Source organism: Maniola jurtina, chromosome 15 (assembly GCF_905333055.1).
Source record: "Maniola jurtina chromosome 15, ilManJurt1.1, whole genome shotgun sequence".
Classification (NCBI taxonomy): domain Eukaryota; kingdom Metazoa; phylum Arthropoda; class Insecta; order Lepidoptera; family Nymphalidae; genus Maniola; species Maniola jurtina.
In genome coordinates, this window is record NC_060043.1 from 3,495,985 (window position 1) to 3,523,040 (window position 27,056).

At 36.1% G+C, this 27,056-nt stretch overlaps 1 protein-coding gene across 4 annotated transcripts in view; it reads left to right on the plus strand.

Moving 5' to 3' along the window:
• The window catches only part of LOC123872287 (ataxin-2-like), a 302,090-nt gene that overhangs the window by 191,332 nt on the left and 83,702 nt on the right, over positions 1-27,056 (plus strand). The window contains exon 1 of one of the 4 annotated variants that reach the window (XM_045916489.1): positions 10,699-11,328. The exons of the other annotated variants lie outside the window; for them this stretch is intronic. Coding sequence (XP_045772445.1) covers positions 11,217-11,328 — 112 coding nt within the window. The 5' untranslated portion in view covers positions 10,699-11,216. Of the gene's footprint in view, positions 1-10,698; positions 11,329-27,056 lie in introns of those variants that run through there. 4 annotated transcript variants of the gene reach the window in all.

A 27,056-nucleotide genomic window follows, 5' to 3' on the forward strand; every position in this document is an offset into this window, starting at 1 on the left:
ATTTATAACACCCCTTACAGTTGAAGACTAGAAAAACCGATTTTCTTGGATTATAGCTAAGAACACTCTCGATCAAGCCACCTTTCAAACAAAAAAAAAACTAAATTAAAATCGATTCATTAGTTTAGGAGCTACGATGCCACAGACAGATACACACGTCAAACTTATTACACCCCTCTTTTTGGGTCGGGGGTTAAAAACAAACGTTTGAAAAATGGCTCAACATTACAATTTAAGGGCAAAAGCTTACAACAATACTCTGAGTGCGTCAGCTTAGCACTGATCTTCTGAATAAAATTCAGGAGGATCGATTTACCCAAATCTCTTCATTATTCAAAAATTTACAATAACTAGATATATTGCAAACTCTACTCAAAGAGGCTGTGTAGGCCAACGTCATGGTTTATGTCCCTAATGTAATATTTATAACTATTTTTCTCCGTGAGATTATGCCTTTTAGATTTTCTCAAAATCTTTTCTTAGTGGAGAGAACCTATGTCATTTAAAGTTTCTAAATCCAGCGGTGTAATAAGTCAGTTTCTCCTCTTTACATTAATTAAAGATTATATGAAATTCAGTGGATTAAGTCTTTACACTACCAACGATTATACCTAGTATTCTTTCCAGTGCTCTATTATCGGGATTTGTTAGGCAATTTTATATGAATTCTGTCTAAGGACTCATTCGCACGAGAGCTTTTTTAACGTCCGTTAAAAAAGTGTTCAAATAGAACCAATGCATTATTTGTTCACACATCAACGCTTTTTTAACGCGCACTTTATCAGCGCAACGCCGGGTTTTAAGGCAACGCTTTTTTAAACGCTCGTGCGAATTAGGGCAAATTCCATTTCACGTCAGTTCCTATCGATAGGTATTAAAACTTTATGTTACAAGTTTAGGATATCCTTATTATTGGGTATCCGATTTCAAACGTGAGACATATTCTTTAGATTTCCTGACTTACAAAATTTTGTGTACTTATTTATCTCACTTGTGATAATAGCCTTCATACTTAAGCATCCCTTTGCAACATATTTTGATATTAGCCGGTAAACTGGAGGTCAACCAAGCCATATTTTACTAGTGTTTAATTTTAAATGTTGTTAAAAGTCCTATAGTAAGTAGAGGCCAAACGGCATTTCATCCAACATTCATCTATGTAAATTATATGATTCTACCGCCCTATTATCTCGAACTGATAGTCAATATCAATGATGTTATAACTCAAAATATAAAAAACCCCCGACACAAAAACCTCTATAAGAAAACTTGAAAAGAGCTGATAACTTTCAAACGGCTGAACCGATTTTCTTCGTTTACAGCTAAGAACACTCTTGATCAAGCCACCTTTCAAACAAAAAACTAAATTAAAATCGGTTCATTCGCTTAGGAGCTACGATGCCACAGACAGATACACAGATACACACGTCAAACTTATAACATCTCTCTTTTGGGGTCAGCCATTAACAAGCGACGTTTTCCAATGGATAAAGCACAGGTTTAGACGGGTTGAATATTGACTATATTACATCGTGTTAGCTTCTAGCCTTGCGGGCAGTTATATTACAGCGTTTAAAGAAGTACATATAGTTAAGCGTCTTCTACGCCATCGAAGTTTTTGTGAAAGCTTTTTTTTGTATCAGTTTTACTGTAGTATTTTTATAACTATTGCGTATTTTTTCATATAAAAAGTAAATGTACATACATTCTAAATTATTCTCGTGAGTACCCTAAATTAGCATGTTTTAATTGCATATAAACATAATATTAGTACACCGTTTATAGTCCAGGAAATGGTCGATGGGGACCGGATTCTTAACCTTTATAATAATTTAATTACCAAAATTGATTCTATCAAAGGAAACGAATTATTACACGCGTTTCTAATAAACCGTTGTAACGAATCGATAAATGACGATTTATATATGGTGTGGCATTTGTTTTTAAGTACTTAAGTATAGGTATACAGGAAAATGTGTAGACAGTTTGGCGTCTCCATATAGTTTTATTGCTATTGCCTTTAGAATAAACAATTATAAAAAAATCGACATATTAATTCAAAAAATTAAAAGTATATGGTACAGGTCCCGTCGTGTGAGAATCCGACTCTTACTTGACCGGTTTTTATTATTATTTTACACTTGCTTATGCCTGGCACGCAATGCATTAACTTGTTTTGATATGATAATATATAAAAGTGAAAAATCTTTATTTATTCTTTTCTGTTAATTAATAATTGATTAATTATTTTTTATTATTAAAAATCTTTATTGTGTAATGCTTAAATCTTACAATATGTGTGATACAAGCTATTATTTACGTTAATTCGAAATTAACAAACCCGTTTTTTGTTCCAGGTAAATCTAAATCACGGAATCTTAAGTCATCTACGTTGATTATGGTAACACGTTAGTACATAATAGTTCAATGTGGTAACAATTAATATTTAATGTACTGCTTGAAATACTAGATCTATAAACTTGAAATTTTTGAAGCCTCAATAGCTCAACCGGTAAAGGAGTGGACTGAAAACCGAAAGGTCGACGGTTCAAACCCCGCCCGTTGCACTATTGTCGTACCTACTCCTAGCACAAGCCTGACGCTTAGTTGGAGAGGAAAGTGGAATATTAGTCATTTAACATGGCTAATATTCTTTTTTTTTTTTTAATTTGCATGTGCTCATCAAAAAAATTCGTAGTTTCTCGACTCCACTACACTATGTAGGAAGCTATGCGTTGCGTATCTAGAACCTAAATGGAAGAGAACCTAAATCCACATCGAGAATTAGCACAAAAGAATGTCACTGTTACAAACAAGTGTAAATTAAACATTTATAACACCCCCGACAAGTGAAGGTTACAGTAACTAGAAAAGAGCTGTTAACTTACAAACGGCTGAACCGATTTTCTTGGATTATAGCTAAGAACACTCTCGATTAAGCCACCTTTCAAACAAACAAAAACTAAATTAAAATCGGTTCATTAGTTTAGGAGCTACAATACCACAGACAGATACACAGATAACGTCAAACTTATAACACCCCTCTTTTTGGGTCCGGGGTTTATTAAAGGAATTCAAGGCCCTATATAGAGCTAAGTCATACTCTATATAAGTGAAGGCATAGTAAACCCGTCAAACTGGACCCCGGCTTCCTCCTGATTGCATGGCGGAAGAAAAGTGGACCCGGCCTCGTAACTCATGTAGGTATGTGAAGCGAGTGGCTCATCAACACCCGTTTCAGGCTGTGCACTCATTTATTAGCTACCCTATTAAGTTATAGTTTATATATCTTGTTTTTGCCGCGTCAATACACAGAGATACTCCAGAACATATAAATCAGTTAGGTTAAATTTCTATTTTTTTTTTTTATTGATTCGCGTAAAGTCAGGAACAAACCTAGGTTTGCACAAGCGACTATGGGCGGGTGCAAACCTAGCTTTGTTGCTAATTGTACCAATAACTAAAAATTCATCCCCCTTGCGTCGTTCCCTCATTACTGACGAAATTCATAGTAGTAATGTACAGACTCGGAAAGACTTTTGTCCTGGAAAAAGTGCTTCTAAGGATTACAAGTGTAAATTAAAATAACACCCCCGACAAGTGAAAGTTACAGTAACTAGAAAAGAGCTGATAACTTTTAAACGGCTGAACCGATTTTCTTGGATTATAGATAAAAACACTCTCGATTAAGCCACCTTTCAAACAGAAAAAACTAAATTAAAATCGGATCATTCGTTTAGGAGCTACGACGCCACACACAGATACACAGATACATACGTCAAACTTATAACAACCCTCTTTTTGGGTCGGGGGTTAAAAAAAAAGCTGATTGATTACCTGACTGACTGCTCTGCACAGCTCAAACTACTGGATAGATCTTGCTGAAATGGTATTATAACGTAGGCATCCGCTTGGAAAGAATTTTTGAAAATTCAACCCCTAAGGGGGAAAAATAGGGATTTGTAATTTGTGTAGTCCACGCTGACAAAGTCGTGGGCATAAGCTAGTAACAAAATGTAAGGTGTGGAACCTCTAAAATTGTAAATTATTAAGCTCACGTTCTTTTCTGAGTCGTCTACGCCCACGACGATTTAGTTTAATCGCAACCGGCCATATTGGAACGTTACAAAATCGGTAACACGGTAGCGATCATTTTGTTTTGTTATTCAAAATAATTCAAACGCCTTGGCAATTGTGTCGGAAGTTCAGATGGATAAATAATTTGCATTGATAGAGAGATATTTAGTGTTTTTAACCCCCGACCCAAAAAGAGGGGTGTTATAAATTTGACGTGTGTATCTGTGTATCTTTGTATCTGTCTGTGGCATCGTAGCGCCTAAACGAATGAACCGATTTTATTGTTGTTGATGATAATAAAAATTGGGGATACTAGAAAGGTAGTATAAGTAAGTATATATAAATTTTACTACAGCATAACTATTTCCAACATTGTTAGTAAAATTAATGATAATATTATAAATTCAAAAGTGTGTATGTAGGTTAAAGCAAAGAGTTCCCACGGGATTTTTAAAAACCTTAATCCACGTGAACTAAGTCGTGGGCATCTAGTTCTTAATAATTACTACACAAAACCTTTCAGGAAATCTTGAACCATTACTAGAATATTGTCTTAAAAACAAAATAACCCCTAAACTCTCTACAACAAAAATTGGGTGCCAGCAGTGAAATGGGATAAAGTTAAAACTATTACGTATTAAATATTAATAGAAAAGTTGACCTCTGTCCTACAGTGGGCACAAATAGACATCGTATGCTAACTAAATTAACACTGATCAGACTAAAATATTACACCCAACGATTTTCAAACTCCCCACAACATATTTTGAAGATCATTAAACGCCAGCACGTTATTTATTAAATTACTCTTTAAAAACAACAAGCATTAAAATACTGTCGGTCATAGTATAGAGATTTTTATTAATAAGGTTCTGTAGGATTTATTTCAACGGATATGTACTTCGTCCGTAAACAATTCGTCAGTTGCAAATTTATTTTTTCCGGGGGACTAATAATAATATTTTTAAGGTATAAAGTAATATTAAAATCGTCAATTCCTGCTAGGTTGTAAAAATAGTAAAGGCAGCTCTGAGGCGATGGCGATGGGTCGGGCACACATATTTTGCGAAGAGAGGAATGAGTCGGGCATACATATTTTGCGTAGAGAGGAATGAGTCGGGCATACATATTTTGCGAAGAGAGGAAGGAAACGCTGCTCAAGTGACGTTTCAATGGCAGCCTGCTGGTCGAAGGAGACCTGGTCAACGAGCCAACACCTGGATTAGGTCCATTGAAGCAGACCTTAAAGAGTGGGACTCTCGTGGAACCATGTCAAGGCAGCAGCCAGAGATTGGGAGAAATTGAAAACAACTGCTGCAACTCTAAGTTCACATAGCTGTTGCTCTTTTCACACTAATATTATAAAGGCGAAAGTTTGTGTGTGTGTGTATGTTTGTTACTCCTTCATGCAAAAACAACTGGACGGATTGGGCTGAAATTTAGAATGGAGATAGATTATACCCTGGATTAGCACATAGGCTACTTTTTATCCCGGAAAATCAAAGAGTTCCCACGGGATTTTTAAAAAACCGAAATCCACGCGGGCGAATCGGCGGGCATCCTCTAGACAGATCATAAAAGTTACAATATTTACAGCATTTGTAGTACGCGACCGGTTGAGATGGCAATCGGGGTGAGGACGCCCCGCACACCTGCACAACCCGCACGCTAACCCGGTGCGGGATAGCGTGGGTGACGTGCAGGTGTGCGTCCCCCCGCCTCATACCCCGATGGCCATCTCGACCCATCTCGTACTATATCTTGAAAGCAACTGAAAGCTCAGTCGGTTGCTGCCACGCAACTGTTCATTAAAAGCTGCCATAACTTTTTATTATCTTAACACTACAAAAAGTCACACTACTTTATTATGATGCTTTGACCGCGGCATATTATCGACTTAAACGTTAAACCGGAAAGCTTAACCGGAAGCTTAGAAGCTTAGCTTAGGAGCCAATCAATCATTTAATATGCTGACAGTGACATATTAGGATAGTATTTAATCATTTGATAAATAATATTGTGTTCTGATGATATCTCCTACCATATAAATTTCCTTAATCAATATAGCCTTTAGTAAAACCTTACGAGTAAAATATTTACACATGTGCCTATAGTAAATCTTTAATATCTTTTTTTATAACAATAATTGGGTAACAATTTCAGCAACTAATCCATTTAATTAAGTATGCACTGTAATTTGTTTTATAACCTTTATAAGTAAATGACTATTATGACAGAGTCAGAGCCAATTTCATAGATCTGCTCTGATTATATTAAAGCAAGAAGCATTTTTCAAACAGATCAGACATGCAAAAAGTAGGAGGTAGATAGGTTTATTAGAAATTAATCTCCAAAAAAACGAGTTCATAATCATATATTTGTCTAAATATATAAAAGGACAAGTGTAAATTAAAAATTTATAACACCACCAACAAGTGAAGGTTACAGTAACTAGAAAAGAGCTGATAACTTTCAAACGGCTGAATCGATTTTCTTGGATTATAGCTAATAACACTCTCGATCAAGCCACCTTTCAAACAAAAAAAAAACTAAATTAAAATCGGTTCATTAGTTTAGGAGCTACGATGCCACAGACAGATACACAGATACACACGTCAAACTTATAGCACCCCTCTTTTTGGGTCGGGGGTTAAAAATTAAAGGCATTGAAAAATTTAGATTTTCTTTGATTTGTCTAAAGCATTTGACACCGTGTCTGTCCCTATTCTTATGGATCGGTTGGAAGCCATCGGAATCAGGGGCAACGTTTTTAACTTATTTAAAGATTACTTAACCAATCGCAGTCAATATGTTAAAATAGGCCCCCACTTAAGCAAGGAAGATAATATTGAACATGGTGTGCCTCAGGGCAGCGTGCTCGGCCCAACTCTGTTCCTGATATATATCAACAACCTATGCCAGATGAATATTCCGTATACTAAAATCATATCTTATGCTGATGACACCGTACTACTGGTACAGGGTCAGAGTTGGGATCAGGTACGTAACCGTGCTGAATCGGCATTAAAGCATGTCATGAACTGGCTAAATACAAACCTACTGACATTAAATGTCCCTAAAACTAAACTTATTACTTTTGATACCACCATATACACTCAACCTGATTCCTTCTCCATTAAAGCTCATTCTTGTAAATTGCCTAATGAGAATTGCTCTTGTTTCTCAATACAAAGAACTACCGACATCAAATATTTAGGGTTAACAATAGAGAGTACTCTTAGCTGGAAAAAACATATAAACGTTTTGGTTAATCGTATCCGAAAGCTTATGTTTATTCTGAGGAAGCTGAGAACGATCTGCGACCAAAAATTATTGAAAACTGTGTACTTTGCACTAGTGCAGTCCTTACTATCGTACTGCATCACAGTTTGGGGTGGCTCCAATAAAACTGATATGTTACGACTGGAGCGCGCCCAAAGAGGTATTCTTAAGGTTCTGGGTAGCAGACCGCGCAGGTATCCCACGTCGGCACTTTACCAAGAGTGGGACGTTTTGAATGTCCGGCAGCTCTTTATCTCCCAGGTTATTTTACGCAAACACTCAGAAACAAAAGCTCAATCCGAAGCAAATGTTAATATTTTAATAAGACGCAAACCAAAGATATTCTTAATGTTGCCGAGGAGAACCGCACTTGCCGGAAGACATTACCACTTCCTTAGCCCTAAACTTTATAATAGAATAAATGACACACTTAATATATCTAAATACAACAAACCCAACTTAAAAAAAACGGTTAATGCTTGGTTAAAGAAACTTAGTTACTATGAAGTTGAGGACTTGATCGCCGAAGTGAAATCATAGCAAGTTGTCTTTTACACACCCGTCGTACCTACTATAATTTACATCATACATACAAATAATATCACACACATACACACACACACACACACACACACACACACACACACACACACACACACACACACACACATACACACACACACACACACACACACACACACACACACTTGCACATTTCTGTTTTACATTACTATTCTACATAATTATTATTTTTAAAATACAAATTTGTATAGTTAAGTTCTAATCGATGGATCCGAGGGAAGGCTGCGGTGCCCATAACACAGGTTTTCCTAGTACGGGTGCCAAAGCACTCACAAAAAATCTTTATTTTACTTTGTGCTTTACTTTGTTTTGTATTCTCCGTTTTGGAAGCCCTGTTTTCCGAGACACAGTTTATACTAGTTCAGGAAACAGGTGCATATGCAGTAATGTTTATTATTATAACTAATTGTGTTTTGTTACGTTTATGTTACATTTGTTTTTGAGCCTAATAAATTTATCTTATCTTATCTTTGATTCCACCGCGGAATTCTAAAACATCATGACGTCTTTAACATTATATCGCAGTTTTGTCCGTGAACACTCTCCAGCCACCAGGTGGTCGCGTGAAAAATAAAATGTTTTATTCAAAATGTTGGATACCACCTCAAATGATGTAAATAAATATAAAGCTGAGGTTACAGGACAATTTTCACAGTGTAGACTAAATTCCACTTAAAAAGAGCAACCACTGGGTTTTTGCTTTTCGGTAGAAACGGCATTCTGAATTAGTGATAAATAAAATCAGTTATTATCACGATTCAAAATCAATTGTAAAAGTTGGTATGAAAATCGAATCTATGCTCGATCCAGACGTTAACCATTAGGCTATCAGTGCTGATGAGATTACATCTACGCAGACAAAATTTAACAATTAGGTAATCTCCTTTTACTCCTGAAGAAGGTGGCGGGGAACGTTTGGATGAGGAAGGCGGAGGACCTTGTTTGATGGCGCGCTCTTAGAAAGGACTATGGACGCATACAGGCTGATGGAATAGAATGAATGGAAAAAGTGCTCTTTTGAAAAACATAGTTAAACCTCAGCGCTGTAAACTCAGCTTTATCCTGCGTGACCTCAGTTACCCCGTCGCGTGATAATTGATTGGAAACGACAACATCCAGCCAATGATAATTATTGACATGCAATAATCATTGAATATTTTAATTTAATTCCAACGAGCGCTCAATTGGGCCGTTATAACTGTTTGGAACGTCGCATGAATATTGATCGACAGTTCATGTTAATTACATTTTCTTTAATAAGCCATTAGGAAAGGGAAATGCGTAGTCATAATTATTTTTTAGTTTTACGATCATGCGATGCCCCGTCCAAATGCTAAGAAGATACCTTGACAGCTCCTACTATACAACTCACAAAATAATGCTAGTTGTGAGTGAATTAAGAGGGGTCTCTCCGTCACTCGCTCCATAGAAACGTAGTTCCAATTTCATTTGAATATTAAGCAACCAAAGTCCATGTCCATATTCTAGAAACTAATATCTATATGCCTGTGGTTTTCCAGATTTCTGTTAAAATATTCGGTTTCAAAGTTACGCGGTCTTAAAAATTTACATACAAATCTTTGAGCCCCTGTAATTTTAAAACTACATATTTTTAGAAAGAACACCACAGACACAGATATTAGTTTCTAGAACATGTCTGCAAAATTTTTAGGACTTTGGTTGCTTAATATTCAAATGAAATTGGAACTACGATTGTATGAAGCGAGTGACGGAGAGAGCCCAGTATAAGAATTTAAGAACCGTGATAGATAGTAAAGCGACCGACATAGCTCAAAGGATTAGCAAGCTGAAGTGGCAATGGGCAGGTCATGTCTGTCGTAGAACCGACGGCCGATGGGGCAGACGTGTTCTGGAGTTGAGACCGCGTACCGATAAGTGCAGTGTGGGATGACCTCCAGCCGCTGAACTGATGACCTGAAGATTTCAAATGAATTTTCCACATTGCATGCAATATTCTCAAAGGTGTGTGAAGTCTGCTAATCCACACTTGGCTAGTGTGGCAGACTATGGCCTAAACCTTTCTCATTCCGAGAGCAGACCTGTGCAAAAAACCTGAATAGAATGCCGACTTCTTACAGTGCCCAGAAGTAAATATTGTACATCGAACTTTAGAAAGAGATTACGGTTTGTAGAGCGTTATCTCTGTCATTGAGACCGATGAAAGTCACAATAGGTATAAGTAACAGAGACAACGCTCTACGAAGCCGAAATCTCTTTCTAAAGTTCGTTTTACAATATTTACCGGGCACTGTAATCAGCTTAAACAGCTATATAAAGCTATCACCTTACCTACTGGACTACCACCGCTTTGCTTTATATCTAACGATAGTGTCATCATTAAAATCTCTGAATCAATGGCGCTCCATCTTAGGCTGCATCATCACTTGCTAAGAGGTCTGATTGCAGCCAAGCGCTAGTCTATATAATTTAAAAAAAAAAGTACCGTGCCCTATATTAAAAAATCAAACTCTAAACTCCTAACTGTGAACACGAAATCTGATAATGATCAATCATTTACCATACAATCTCAAAGCTTATAAAATACCACGTGTCGATTGAATAATAATAAAAAAACCTTCCAGAATGACACCTCAAAGGACCCAAACAGTCCTAAAGAAAATGAAAATCAATTCGCCGGCAGGCAACGCGCAGTCGTTCACTACCTGAAGTTTTTGTACTCTGTGATAACTTAGGTCGGCAGTGCGCCGGCGCAGCTTGCCACGGCCGCGCGTCCATACCTCGTTGATATTACACTGTGTATTATATGTGTATTGTTTTACACTTTGAACCCTCGCGTTCGTCACTTTGTCGCGTCCTTTGACACTCATGTTTTCCTTGTACTGTCACGTGTTTGTGTTTTGGTTATTGGAACAAATATAGAACAACTTTTAACTTAGTTTGCCTAGTACTCAAACAAAAAGTGTGTGTGACTTTAAAAACTATTATTTGAAAACTGAAAAGTGTGTTCGGAACTGGATTTAATTCTAATGTTTGTACGCTTTGAAATTAAAAAAGGATTTTAATGTGGACTGCCTTATGTAGGTATTAATATTTTTACAGTTAGCGAAAGTGTGCGATTTTTAAACGCTGTAATAAACATACTTTTAGTTTAATAAATTGAACATTTAGTTATTAGATGTTCAATCTATTTAAGTAACTTTTAAGTGATTCTAGGTTGAAAACTTAAAAAGTGACATTATTGATAGTAAACTTATGTTGAACAGTTAGTCGGAAGGTTTTTTGAATTAACCGTGATGTACTTGAAGATGTATATAAAATCAGAGCGATTCTACCAGCAGCCTGACAACCAACCACTAAAAGAGGAAGACAAGTTTTATTCGGATTTCGACGAAGAGTCAGACGAACGTAAGTTTTTTTTTTTAAGACAGATTCAAGCCGCTTAGCTTTGCTCGGGTAAGATAATTCGAAATAAAGTAGCTTTCTTATGGTAAAACAATTAATAAAATCAATTCAGTTTAGTTTCAGAGATTATCGATTACAAACAAACAAATCTTTTTCTTTATATTTCTTTATGATTGGATATAAGATTTTTTTTTCAATAAATCTTTAAAGTAATATTATGTTTATACCAATTTGTTTGTATTTAGAATAGATCAATCGGTACCTATAAATTAATTTCATAACATGTAGGCAACTGTTACAAAAAAATCGGTAAAGTTGGTACCTACCGGCTGCGAAATTTTTAAATTTTACAAAAATTTTTGGATGTGTTTTTTTTTAAATCTTATTTAGCAATAACACTCATCGTTACGGTAAAAGATTGAAATAATTATACCTACCTGAATCTTTTTCTGCTTGTGTCAGAGCTAACTTTTAATACATTTCTGTGTTTCTGATATTTTAGAAGTAAGTATAAAAATATACGTTGCCAATTATATAAAAAGTATATTATACTAAAAAGTTGGTTTTAATTGTTTTAACTCAAGAAAGAAACCCCCAACAGGCTTTACTCTTCATAAATAACTATTTATTAGCTTAAATCACGAAATCCTTAAAATTATGCCTTGAAATAAAGATCAAAGATTTCTCGCGGGATTTTTAAAATACCTATATCCACATATCCACGAAGTTACGTGCGTCATAGAGTAAGTATACAAATCAGTGAACTTCTCTTAGAAAAACTATTTTCATTGCAAAGTTCACCATATGAAGCGCGTTGATGTCTTTAGTATTGAGTGAGCTATCGGAGTATCTCAAATACCAAGTTTAGTATTAACCTTGCCTTATTAAGTAAAATGCACCTACCTACTAGTTAATTTTTAATCAAGGGAAGGAGCGGAGGTCAAATGGCAATCACTTCGTGTGTTGAAATGGAAGCAGAATGTCAAAATATAGGACGAGATTACGCGCAACGCACACCGGCAGAGTAGAGTGAAACCTAGGCGCTGCATCGTTCTTGATATAACAGCTGCTAACTTTTGCTCTAAGCAATAAGGCTGCCTTTGCGTACAATTGTTTTAAGTTTCTTTGTTTTGTCTTGATTATTTCATGTTTTGTGTGCAATAAAGTTATCTATCTATCTGACCTTTATTACCATGATAGCGTAGTGGTGAATACGTCCGCCTCCAATTCGGGAGGTCGGGTGTTCAACTAGGGCACCCTTCATGCGTTATAAGTCAATTAAAATATCACTTACTTTGAGGGCAAAAGAAAACATCTTGAGGAAACATGCATACCTGAGACTTCCACATAATATTCTCAAAGGTATTTGAAGTTTGCCAGTCCGCACTTGGCCAGCGTGGTGAACAATGGCTGAAGCCCTTCAATTCTGAGAGGAGACGAAGCCTGTAATGAAGCGGCGAGTAGGGCGATCTTATAGTAGATTTTTTGTATGTTGGCGGACCGAACCACCATCTAAATATATACAAGTGTCAAATTAAAATTTATTACACCCCCGACAAGTGAAGGGTACAGTAACTAGAAAAGAGCTGATAACGTTCAAACGGCTGAACCGATTTTCTTGGATTATAGCTAAGAACACTCTCGATCAAGCCACTTTTCAAACAAAAAAAAAACTAAATTAAAATCGGTTCATTAGCTTAGGAGCTACGATGCCACAGACAGATACACAGATACACACGTCAAACTTATAACAGCCCTCTTTTTGGGTCGGGGGTTAAAAAGGAAAAACTGACTGACCGACTGACTGATCTATCAACGCACAGCTCAAACTACTGGACGGATCGGGCTGTAGCACGTAGATAGGCTATTATGACGTAGACATTTACTAAGAAAGGATTTTTGAAAATTCAACCCCTAAGGGGGTAAAATAGGTGTTTTAAATTTGTATAGACCACGTGGACGAAGTAGCAGGCATAAGCTAGTTATAATACGTACAATAGCTCAACCGGTAAAGGAGTGGACTGAAAACTGAAAGGTCGACGGTTCAAACCCCGCCCGTTGCACTATTGTCGTACCTACTCCTAGCACAAGCCTGACGCTTAGTTCGAGAGAAAAGGGGAATATTAGTCATTTAACATGGCTAATATTCTTTTTTTAATTGGCTACAAGGAACGTGCAAAGTTGAAGGAGAAATAAATAAGTGAAATCTGTTTCGATCTAGTGATCTGTTCGGTGAATAAAATGCAGGAAAACTATTTTTTACTGCATGCACGGTTAGCACGCGACGCGTTGAAGTCTTCGGTTCGCCGGTGCGACGGCCGACATGCGCTACGCTTTCTTTAATACATTTACATTTTGATATATTGAAAATTATCGCTTAGACACCCAGTCTTAATTTATAATAGAGGTATTTTTTGCATCACTACACATATTGTGAAAGCGAATGTGTGTTTGTGTGTTTGTCCTTCAATCACGCCGCAACGGGACAACGGATTGACATGATTTTGTACATGGACATAGCTCAAGACCTGTATAGTTAAATAGAATACTTTTTATCCCGAAAAATCTAGAGTTTCCTAGGGATTTTGTTGTGCGGGGCGTCCCCACCCCGATTACCATGTCGAACTGTCGCGTACTTATACAAGTTTGGTTCTCATTTGAAAAGTAATCTAATTCTTGATACATTTTAAAGCTAGTTTCTGCGGGGTTTTTTTATAATTTACTTATTTCTGTAACACTCGTTGCATGATAATGGCAACATTTTGGCTTTTCCGCACTTTTACTGTTACTGGCAGTTTTCTTATTTAACATAACATACTTAAACAACATGCATTATTACAAGACCGGGTACTAAACCTGATGCATAAAAAATATTACGAAAGCGTTTTACTTTGGGCAGAGAAGAACATAAAAAAATTAAATTAAAAAACCGGTCAAGTTCGAATAGTACTCACACACGAATGATTCCGTACCTTCGTACCTAACGTTGTGTAGGTACTTTTTAATTTGCGTAACAGTCATTTTTAAATTCGCCATGTCGGTTTTTATTATTTTTTTTATGACGGCAACAGTACAAAATTGAAATTTTCAATTTTCTACCTATTACGGTTCATGTTATCACAGCCCGCTGAAAAACAGGCGGACGGGCCGTTGATTACGGAACCCTAAAAAAGTTAAGACTAAGCTTCATAAAAATAAACATTGTCTCTGTCCCTACTTTCACATTCTACCCAAAACCAGGTAACCTTAAGACCTTCAACAATGGGTAACCCTCGACAACTGCAAAAAGGTAAATACCTACTTAGCATTATTAATTAATTGTCAACAAAAAGCTTTCGGTTAAATCAATCGTTTTGGGGAATAGTCCACGAGATTAAGGCGAGGTCTATTGAACGTTTAGGTATATCCCGTTTTAAATGATTCAAAGTTTATGAGATTTAAAATACTTATACTTACTCATATTATAAAGGCGAAAGTTTGTGTGTATGTGTGTGTGTGTATGTTTGTTACTCCTTCACGCAAAAACTACTGGACGAATTGGGCTGGAATTGCCCTTGATTAACACATAGGCTACTTTTTATCCCGCAAAATCAAAGAGTTCCCACGGGATTTTTAAACAACCTACATCCACGCGAATGAAGTCGCGGGCATCAGCTAGTTTAAAATAAGTTCATTGATTTTGGCAGAAGCATGTGTTTTAATCGTTTCAGGGTTCCTTACCCGAGAGTGCCAACTACTACGCCCCGCCCTTTCCTAACTAACTAACTGACTAAGCCCGCACTTTCCGTCCGTCTGTCCGTCTTCTGTCTGGCAGCGGGTTATATCTCGTGAACCTTAGTATATAAAGAGTTGAAATTTTCATAGAATGTGTATTTCTTTTGCCGCTATAACAACATCTATACTTATACATATAATAAAATTGTAGAAAAGAGGTGTCTGTACAATGGAAATATATAAGAAAAAGTAGCAGGGGTTGTTATTATATCGATGCCGAACCCGAAATTGTAATTATTTTTTTTTGTCTGTTTGTCTGTTCATCTGTTTGTCTGTTTGTCTGTGTGTTTGTGCACGCTAATATCAGAAACGGCTTATTCGATTTAGATACGGGTTTCAGTAATATATTGTAGTAAGCTTCACTTAACATTTAGTGTTTATTTCATGTCAATCGGTTCATAAAAAAAAGTTATGTCAATTTAAAGAATCACGGCGAACATTTTTAATGTACAGAGTACGTACTACACGCCTCGCGCCTGAGCGTCCGTGGCTATATAATAATTCAAAATATGCTGCCCGAAAAGTCACTATTCCACGCGAACGAAATCGCGGGCACAGCTAGTATTATAATAATAATCATTTCAAAATGGCTATGGACGTTATATTACCCTACAAATAGAAATTAACATATCATTTAATTAAATAAGTAGAACAAAACTACACATCTTTTGTTAGTCGTATAAGGCAATTAGACTTTCACCTAATTTTCTTTCCTATCAAATCATCTTAACACTATGAGTATAAAAGATGTTCTTATATAAAACTCGTATGTGATGTAACGCAATTGTGTGTTTAATTTAACAATTATATTACTGTGTTACATTTCTATACGTGAAGCAATTACATCAAATTTTAATGCAATAAGTAACAACCATCTGGTGAAGTTAGATTAGTACCTACTTAGTAGATAGTTGTATGCCTGTAGTTTGATTCCCTTTCCTTTTTATTTACTTATTGTTAAAGAAAATAAAAAAAAAGATCCCGACGAATTGAGAACCTCCTCCTTTTTTGGAAGTCGGTTAAAAAGTATAGGGAATATTGGTAATAGGAATAAGAGTACACTCAAAGCTAATAAATGATGACCCCTTAACCGAATTTCGGCCTCTGTTGTTCTCTCTCATAGACCGTTGGCACGGCAATACGACACGACCGGAGAGCGCGTAGATATAGTTCCTAAGGTCACGTGACCAAGTGATCCCGGCCTGATACCATCGCACAACAGTTCCCAAGAAACTGAATGAAACAAGATCCATTTTCCAAATGCTAACTTACATCTGGATTATTCAATATGAGACTGTGTTTTCTAGATTTTAAGTAGGAACCTGTACCTACTTCTAGATAGTTTTGACACAGTTCGCGACAGTTAGGAAACTTGTAACAAAACGTTGAGACTTCACCTATACTAGCAGACTTCAAATGTCACCAACATTTGACGCTAGGTAGGCTATGAAATGACTAGGTATCTTACATTTCACGTCACCCATAACCTAATATTTGACAGATGTCGATCCAGGATCAAACCGAGAGTTCCCTTACACTATAAGTTCTCTGTAAGTTATAGTTCACTCTGGTTATGATTCGATAGATAGCTAGTTATATTTTATTTCGCACTATTTTTCCCCTCCTAAACCTTATCTGATTTATTATGATATCGTTGACCACGATCACGGCATTTAAAAGTCAAATCCAGTACAAATGATCCAATCCAAAATTAAGTCATAGACTTCGTCATGCCCTTTCTGACGTCGAGTCTTTAGATAACGCAAAATCGTTATACAAAACCTAGTGTTTGTAAATGAAGCTGTTAGAGGTCTCGCAATGTTGAATTTGTTAGTAAGTTTATTAAGCTGTCTATATAAATCAGAAAATTATTTGCAACTTCAGGTTAAACAAACACATTTTCGCATTTCTAATATGGGATAGTGAATAGAAGGTAGTGATGTAAAATTTTGTAAGAAAAACTGCAAAAAAAATTAACCTTAATTCCGTGAAATGCTTTTAGAACAAAATGCGTGAAATAGAAACGAGTCTTCTGAGACTTACAACAATTTTTAAATAAGTATTTACAACTCATTGAACATTATTAAAAAACCCCCGAAACCAAATACCCTTCCCACAGAATTGCAACAAAAAGGTTTTTTCATAAACCTTCACCCTTATTTCACTAATTTCGCCCGTTTCACCCCCGTACATGTACCGACGTGACAGTACTGAATTTCGAACACAAAAACCAAATACAACTGGCTAAAAGTTTAACTAAAATACATGCGATTCTCAACCTAATGTGGTATCAAATAGGGGAGTTTCGGGATTTTTTTGTAATGTAGTATAACTTTGCCAAACATTACAAGCATCCCTTATTTCTCAGAAAGGACAATCGCCCCTATTATATCTACCTGACCGTTAGAAACGAAAAAAGCGCGCAGGTAAAATTGACCTGTAGTTTTTCTTAATTTTTTCAAAGGGCAGGAAATCGCGACAAAGGCCCTTCGGTCACGGTGCAGGGTGTTGTCAGGTACAGAGCAAATAGGCTCTGCGTGCACACAATGTAAGTACGACGCACATTGTTATTTTGTACTGAGGATTAAAATGCCCAAAACTCTTAAGTCATTCTTCATTACATGTAGGTATCTGTATTTGTTAAAAATCTACTGGACTTCATTGCTTTTAGCCGAAAGCTCTGCTTAGATTTAGCCCTGGTCGCATTGGTATCACGATCATCATTCATCATTTAAACCCATCGCCGGCCCTTCAACTGAGCTGATTTTTTTTTTATTCACTACAGGTAAGCGATTGACCACAATCACACCTGATGGAAAGTGATGATGTGGTCTAAGATGGGACGCGTTTACCTAGAAGATGCCTATTCACTCTTGTTTTAAAGATACCCGGATTGTAATTGGTAGGAAACACAGATCGCGGAAGAGTATTCCAAACCTTAGCCATGATGGATCTCCTCTCATAATAATGAAAATGATTTTGGTATTTACGTCAAGTATTTTGGTGTGTGGTAAATCTGGAATTTTTTTTTTGTTTGTTATATTATAAGCTATTGTGTTTCGAAAAACTTAAAGTACAATTTCAACTTTATTATTCTCGATTTGATAATTCATAATATCCAAGATGTCTGGCATAATCGAAATAAATTCAATTAAGTACATGTTTTTTTTAAATTAAAACTGTACAATATTTCTTTTATTATACGGTATTAACCAATACTAACACTTAACAAATATTTAGTAAGTAATTGCACACCGGAGCGCAACGGAGACTGACTTTAGTACACTTATACCTACCTAGTACACTGATACACCTATTGTATACCCTTAAAAAGATCGCTGGTATCTTAAAGCTAGAAAAAAGCGATAGTTGCGTGGGATCCACGATACAAATTGAAAGAACAACCGGTATTGTACAATTTGCATGAAACGCCGATAATTTTCCCCGGCCATTATAACTAATTTGTAATTCTGTTGATATGCGAGTGCATTATCGAATAAATTTCGTGGGGCAAGGTTGAGGTCGGGGCCTAGGTCGGGGTCGCCGGGTGAGGGAGGTCACGGGAGATCGTGGGAGGGCGGTGCTAGTGTTGACTCATCGGAGGTTCGATACCTCTGACATTTGAGCCTTGAGCTCGACCGGATTGCAGGCTTGTTGCTTTTTACAACACACCTACCTTCTATGTATATAGAAGGCTTCTCTTTTTTGTGTAGAATAAATTACACTGAGAGAAGTATGACTTCCCTTCTGATTTTCTCCTTCCAAAATCGTTTCTTTACAAAGGGACAACTTTTACTTTCCCGATTTTGGTGAGGATTTTACAGTTTTCTGATTCTATAGGTAATAGGTAAAGGCAAAGTACCTAACTTCTCCTTTTTGAAAGAAAAAGAGAAAGTCAGAAGGATATGTTTCTTAGTGTAACTTAAATAATGATATAAGGAACAAATGTAAAACTCAAATACGAATACGTAATTCAATGGGCGGATAAAAGCAGGCCTCAAAATTTCAAAACCGGCAAACGGCAGCGCATTGGCAGTCCCTCTGGTTCTGCTAATGTTCATGGGTGGCGGTATATTCACTTTACTTTAGGTGACACGCCTGTTTATTTGCTCGCTATATGAAAATGTAGATAGAATCTGGCACCAAGTAGATGGAATAAGTAGACCCAGTAAGAACCCAGTAATGAGTAACTTGACCATTTGGAAATGATACTAGATTAATAGATTAAATTAACTAGTTATGTATCGAATCTCCTATCTCACAAAAGGTAACTTGCTTTCCAAATTTCACAATCGGAATTAGCGTCTGGAATTTTAACTGCCGATGACGAGTCAGTGAGTCAGGACCTAAGGTCAGGAGTCGTTTCCATAAACAAAATAGGTAACTGTCTTAATTACAATTTTTACAGTTCTCGCTGTTTTTTTTAGGTTTCCTTACCTCAAAAGGAAAAACGTGACCCTTATAGGATCACATTGTTGTCTGTCTGTCTGCCAAAAATACCTATAATAGATAGTCTATTGTCTAGTTTAGAGATTTTTGTGCAATTCTAATAACACTGGAATCCTTGATGAAACTAGAATTTCGTGATAGTAAAAAAAATATAGGTATTTATTCTAACACATTAGACCTTTGGCCTCACACAAGATTTTAATGGCCATATTACATTATTATTATACCTCATAACTTAAGCTTTTATTATGAGCTTGTTGCTAGAAAGTTCTATAAAATGTCACCAGCGCGGTTCCCGTGTTACCTAGTAAGTATTTATGGCTATATTATTCCTTCTTATCTCGAACTTACATGTTTATTAAGATGATCGCACACTGCCGCAAGAGCCGCAATAGACACAAGAGTCCAAACTGCTGCATTATTGCTGAGCCGGGGCATTTTCATCTTGTTCCATATAGGTACAAAAACTCATTTTAAGTAATTATTAAGTACTTCATTAAAAACTAACTATTTAGTACTTCATTAAGTACTACTAACCACTCTATTTAAGATTGTTTATACTTGATATGGCTTGCACAAGATGAATAATATTAGTTTCCTTTCTTCTTCTTAACTCATTATATTTTGTACTCAATAATTTGATTAACCTGATAAAAAGGGTTGCACATCAAATTTTAAAAAGAGATTATCGGCAGCTTCAGTTTCGTAGAGCATTGACTCTTGTCATAGAAGTTGGCAAGTCAACGATATACGAGTAAGCTGCCGATAATCTCGCTCCATTTTTAATTAATCTATCCTGTCGAGCACTCTATGTCAACAACAGCCACAATTTATTATTTGCTCTACCCATGTAGCTGTCAACCTTTATTTGTAAAATCATTCGCGCTTTCAGATATGAAGATGAGAGTTGCACGAATAACGGTTCTTGCGCCATTTCCGGCAGTATGTGTTCATTTTTACTTGAGTTCCCATAATTTTAAGCATATAATGAACGCATCTTAGTACTTGAGCACATAAAGTTGTCCACAAAAGTGTTTATGGCCTTTAAATCTGTCGATATCTTAATCAGGTGTTATCTGGGCTGTAAACATATAAAGTTATCTTTAAGGTTTTAAGTTTTATGCCTAAACATGCTACTGGAAGAACTTTACAAGGCGACCATGCGATTATATAGGGGAAAATAGTTTCCTTGTTTTTTTATAACATTTTTTAGTTTATGCATTTTAATTATGTAACTTTGCCATGCTACAAGTAAAACAAGAACCAGAATTTTTCGTATCTTCTTAAATTATTATGCTCCCACATAGGTTTCTCAGAAAATAATAATAAAAATGCAATAACTATTATCTTTCTTGGCTTGTCCCTAACGCATTTCTATACTAATCATTGAATCGCGATGAAACTTTGTACAGCTATTGTTGGGACTTGAAGGAAATTTTCTGATATACCTATGCGTTTCTGTACTACGTTACAAATTACAATCAGTCAGACAGATGGGCCATGAAAAAGTGAAAACCTGGTGAAAACAGACAGATAAATTCACGTTCGCATTTATAATATTAGTACCTACCAATGGATAATGACTTATATTATCAATTCGTACTTAATATACTTAAATTTTATGCTTTTGTTTATTTTTATTGAAGCATACTGGGTTAATTCCTTGAAGCGGGCATAAATTTTTTTTCGGTCGGCATCATTAAGAAACAATTAAACAGCACTTAAAATTAAAATTTAAAAAAAAACATGGATAAAACTGTTTACGGAGTGTCTTTTTTACGAGTTTATTTAATTAGCATTTTCAATAAAACCTATAAATTGTAATGCTTAACGTATATCGTTTTGATTTGACCTTTGAACTTGTATTTAAGATGTACATAATATATTATGATAATGACAAGTGTAAATAAAAAAATTATAACACCTCCGACATGTGAGGGTTAACAGTTACTAGAAAAGAGCAGATAACTTTCAAACGGCTAAACCGATTTTGTTGAATTATAGCTAAGAACACTCTCGATCAAGCCACCTTTCAAACAAAAAAAACTGAATTAAAATCGGTTCATTAGTTTAGGAGCTACGATGCCACAGACAGATACACAGATACACACGTGAAAATTATAACACCCCTCTTTTTGGGTCGGGGGTTCATAAATATCAATGAGATCTATGTGTCAACTGTTATGTCAAAAGTACGGTTCACCTAAAGCTTTTGACATGATAGTTGAAATAAAACCTAAAATGGCAAGTGGGATCTCAAAATGTACGCACTATACTAGAAATTTAGAGATCAGGATGAAGTCAGCATGTTAACGTATAGGCACACATATATTATTGTGATATAAGTACTGCAATTCAAACTTTACTAGGTAATCAGTAAGTTATAGGGTCGTAAAAAGACCATAACTCGTGAGCGGGGGTCAAATGGCCATACAGGTCATAGCTTAATGTTGATGCCTCTAGTAACTGACTCAGACGTACAATTACTACGTACATATATAACTGATGGTAAAAAAAAACTTTTTTACGCACCGACGACGGTTAAAAAAGTGGGTGGTTGTAACTTTAACTCTGATTCGTTGTAGACAGGTGTGGCCCAAGACTATGTCCATACTAATATTATAAATAAGAAAGTTTGTCTATCTGTTTTCTTTTCACGGCCCATTCGTTTGATTGATTTTGACGTTTGTAATAGAGAAAAATATCCCGGAAACGGTAACAGTAAAGGTACGCAAAATCAAATAGCTCCAATGGGATTAAAAAAATCTAAATTCAAGCAGGTGAAGTAGCAGGCTAATCTAGTAGGTACTACCAGCAACAAAGTTAGGTTTGCACCCGTCTATACTCGCTTGTACTGTCGGGTACAAACCTAACTTTGTTGCTGACTGCACGTAGAATATAGGGACACGAAATCTATCGGTACCAGATTTTTGAGTTTAAAAAAATTGTAAGTGCTGATTTATTTTGACAGTGTTTTTTGTAGAACCGGTCAAAATGTAAAATTTGTTCGTCAGTTAGGAAGTAAGTATTGGCGATTGAGAAATCAGTCCCAAGTAATTTAATAATTTCATAAAAGATTCCTTCTTAGATCGCAATTTTATAGGTATTCGCTAATTTAAGAAGCTTCGTGTACATAATAGGTATGTTAATTGGAAAAAAGGTCACGGAGATCTTTTAATTTACGATTCAAAAGTCAATTAAGGAGCATCGAACTCAAATAAACGTTGACATTAAGGCACTTGTCCCACCACCGACGATAGCGAGAAACGAGTTGAGCTAAAAACTAGAAACGAGTTGACGAGTGTGTTGTTCTTATAGTTTTATATCTGGGATATGAGAGAATGTACGAGTGCGATGGGCGATTACTCGCGCCGGTCACTCGGATAGACGTCCGAGACATACAATTTTTTTTAAATCTTTAATTTAAAGAGTTTTTCCTTTTGGAACATGTCACTCTACCATGTAAGCAATCTATATGTTAGCAATCTACATTTATTAAATTACTTACTTTCGTACGGTCTTCTTGTACAACCGAAACAGATCCCTAGCCTCATCCGACAGAGGTTGGGATAGGGCGCCATTACAGTCGCCAATCTGGCGAAGCATGGAAAACCGTGTAAATACCTCCCAGCTCTCCGCCTCGTTATGATTACATTCCATCAATAGATAGGTATACATTTAATCCCTGCGCGAACTGTGCGAGTGTTTTGACCGCCAAGAGACATTTTGAAATCAAACTATGATGAATAGATCTTGTGGAGAGCTTTCACCGATGGTGTACACCGTCAGCGATCAACTATGAATTTAAAAATCTTTTTTATTGATACGAAATCATACATGATTATACGTTTCTTGAGCGAAAAATTAGTCGATAACTAGTCGCAGCGGTGGGACAAGTGCCTAAGCGATATTTCCAAAATACCCCAACAGGTTTCCGATCTCGCCTCACCTGTCCGTGTTGACTCTGTCGAGCGGTCCACCGTCCAGTGCACAAACACAGCGTGTTTATGTTTGCTTACCAACCACCTGCGATGGGATAAAGCTCCGTGCCCACGGGATGAATCCCGATCATCCTCTTTTTTTCCTTCTTCGGGGGAGAAAAAAATCCCACGTGGAAGTGTGTTCGTACGGACTAAAATAACCTCCCCATGTCTTCCAAGGTGAGTACGGAACTGCGTGGTATTACTTCGTGCTGACATCCTAAATCTTTATCATCTTCTTTTCTTCTTTGTCTTTCTCTTCTCTTCTTATGATTATAGCCCTCAGCATTTGGTTATATCGTTGCCAGGCGTCTTCGGTCACATTTTTAGATAACTACCTCTTTCACTATTGTGTATTTTGTATTTTCTGTCTTACTCAACAACAAACACAGATTTTAAACGCCATCCATGTGATATTAACGTAACAATATATCTACTTTAGGTATGATATCAATGCTCTGTTATGCAAAAAATCTAAGTTCTTAGTTTTAATGAAAAATTTAACTATTAGAGAAGTGGCTTTATTCTAAAAATCACTCTGCATTAAATGAATAATAGGCATGTTTTTTTTTATAAAGAATATTAGCCATTTTAATTATGACTAACATTCCCCTTCCCCCTCCAACTAAGCGTAAAACTTGTACTAGGAGTAGGTACGACAATAGTGCAACGGGTGGGGATTGAACCGCCAACCTTTCGGTTTTCAGACCGCTCCTATAACCGTTGAGCTATTGAGGCTTGTGAGGTTTATATGCATACCAACAAAAAATTCTATTGTCAGTCAAATTCAAAATAAGGCTTCCACGCGTCCAACGTCCACTCAAATCAATTTGTATGTATGTCCTCAAGTCAAACCGGAAAGCTGATAGTCATCGTTGTCGTCCGGTCGAGAGGTCGTCAACGGGTCACCTCGACCAAAACCAAAACCAATATTTGCCCCAAGAGTACCGACTTTAGTTAAATCCACGTGAACTAGTCGGGACTAGCGATGAGTGCTGATTTCAAATCATTTTCATTGGGTGAAATGATTATTTTTCACAGTGATTTCACAGGTGATTTTTCTCGAAAAATGAATTTTAATTTTTAGCACTTACCTACAATCGTTTACCATATTAATTAACTTGGAGTTATGATCAAGATCAATAGCGCTGATATTTTAAAAGTTGCTTTTACCGGAAGGTGAATTTTTGCTCTTATGGTTGGAAGTGAGAAAATTTATTTTTCATGCAACGTAGCAAACGCCTATTTACTACGTTAATTGAAATAGATGTTTTCATTTTCTAACACAAAGTGATGGGAGTGTTATTTTTCTGAAGAGATCGGAGTCTCATTTACGCGCTCTTTAGCTCCAGTCGATAACCGTGCGCGCGCGAAATTCAAACAATAATGTGGGATTAAATGTAATAGCAAATGTAGAGCAACCGCCGAGTTTCTTGCTGGTTCTTCTCGGTAGGAACGGCATTCCAAACCAGTGGTAAATTATTTGACGATTCAAAAGCACTTGTAAAAGTCTATTTGAATAAAAATCTATTCTATTCTATTCTAAAACAATTTTCAAACTTTGTAAGATTTTGCTTCGTAATTTTTACAGGCTACTTCAAGTAAGGTAGCAAGTGTTACATACGGAAAAGCTTTTTCTGTGATTTTTCACATGCTCTCTGTGAAATGGTCCATCTCTAGTCGGGACCCCTCATTTACGAGTTGTTAACGGTTAACTTTCAAGCAGGTGTAATGTTTGATGTAGGTATCAATATTTATGAGGAAGGTAGGTACCATGTTCGAAATGTTGAGGTTATGTAACATTAAAGGTAGATGTGACATGTTGTAAAAAGCTTTAAATCTTTAATTTAACATTTTTGTGTTTTTAATGAACACATTACGTACGGTGTTCCCATCTTGTGGGCAAGAGATTTTGTTTTTAACGGCTTAAATTTTTTATTTATACAAAAAGACCGTGCAATTGTTGATAAATAACAACGTTGCAAAGTTACTTATATAGATAAGTATACTGTATATAGATACAGATTAATTTTATTATGAAGGCTTTGAAGAAAAGACGGGAATTTATTTTCTCCATAACTATCGACGTCGAAAACTGAACCAATTTGAATTCTTGTAGATTTTGTTTCTCATAAATCAATCATTGGTTTGTGACTCAAAAGAAACCCCGACTTAAAAAAAGAAAGGGTGTTATAAGTTTGCCGTGTGTATCTGCATATCAGGGTATCTGTGTATCTGTGTGTTTATGTATCTGTCTGTGGCATCATAGTTCCTAAACGAATGGACCGATTTTGATGTAGTGTTTTTGTTTGAAAGGTGGAATAATCCAAGAAAATCTGTTCAGCCATTTATCAGCTCTTTTCTAGTTTTCTTATTAGACCGGTTATTACTATCCGACCAATACATATTGGTATCCAGCCAAATTCTAATAAGGCAACGCACTGGCATGGTCCGTGGGAACTCTTCGATTTTCCGGGATAAAAAGTTGCTTTTGTTGTTTAACTACTTGTATATCTAGTGGGTTGCATGAAATGATGATAGTAGAATGAATGTTCTGACCAGTCCAAAGGAAGACTATGAAAATTACGCATTCTCCTCGACGATGCTGCAGGTAAAATGTAGTTTTTAAACATGTTTGTGTCGATCCGTGCCCCCGTCGTCCTTGATCTCGAGGGAGGTCAAATGCTGACCGCTTACGCAACTTGTGTACCGATCAACCGAGAATCCAATTTCGTGTTGTTTTTTTTTTCTTTGCATTATTGGGCATTAATATTTATGGGCATAGCTACCATCCATTTTAACGTGGGGGATTCCAAACTTGAATCGATTAGAACATACCTAGATATTTATAGTATACAAACTAGATAGGTAAAGCCCGCGATTCAATTCACGTGGGTTCAGGTTTTTCTAAAAACCTCTTTGATTTTTCGGAATAAAAAGTAGTCTATGCCTGTCTCTAGGATACATGGTAACTCTGTACCTTTCTTCAAAATTGGTCGTCTGTTATCTTTTCACGCGTGGATCCTAAAAAGGTAATAGGTACCTACCTAGATACGTAGAAATACAAACTTACGTTCGCATTTACCTATCACTATTAATAGCAGTATGGATTTTGGAATGGAAAGCGCATTTACCTATCACTATCAGTATGGATTTTGGAATAAAAAGGAACTATTTTCATTAATTTAAATCCCATATTTTTAATTAAAGGAACTAAATACATGTTTTTATTTGTTTATCCCATATTTTTGGTAAAATATCTGTTATTATAATTAAAAGCAATCCTAAGTTTTTTAAGAACAAAACTACCTTTATTATATTATTAGTAAAATCTGAGTTGATTTATAGTAATCAGTCGTTCAGAAAAGTTTTTTAAACCCTAACTGCATTGCAAGCAGTAGTTCAAATAGACAATATCATCTCATTCTTTACAGTCATAAGCTTTTCAAAACTTCAATGACTCAACTCTTATCCTATTGAAATAGTGTGGTGCAATGAAGAACTAAACGGTCGATCTTCTCTTTGCTT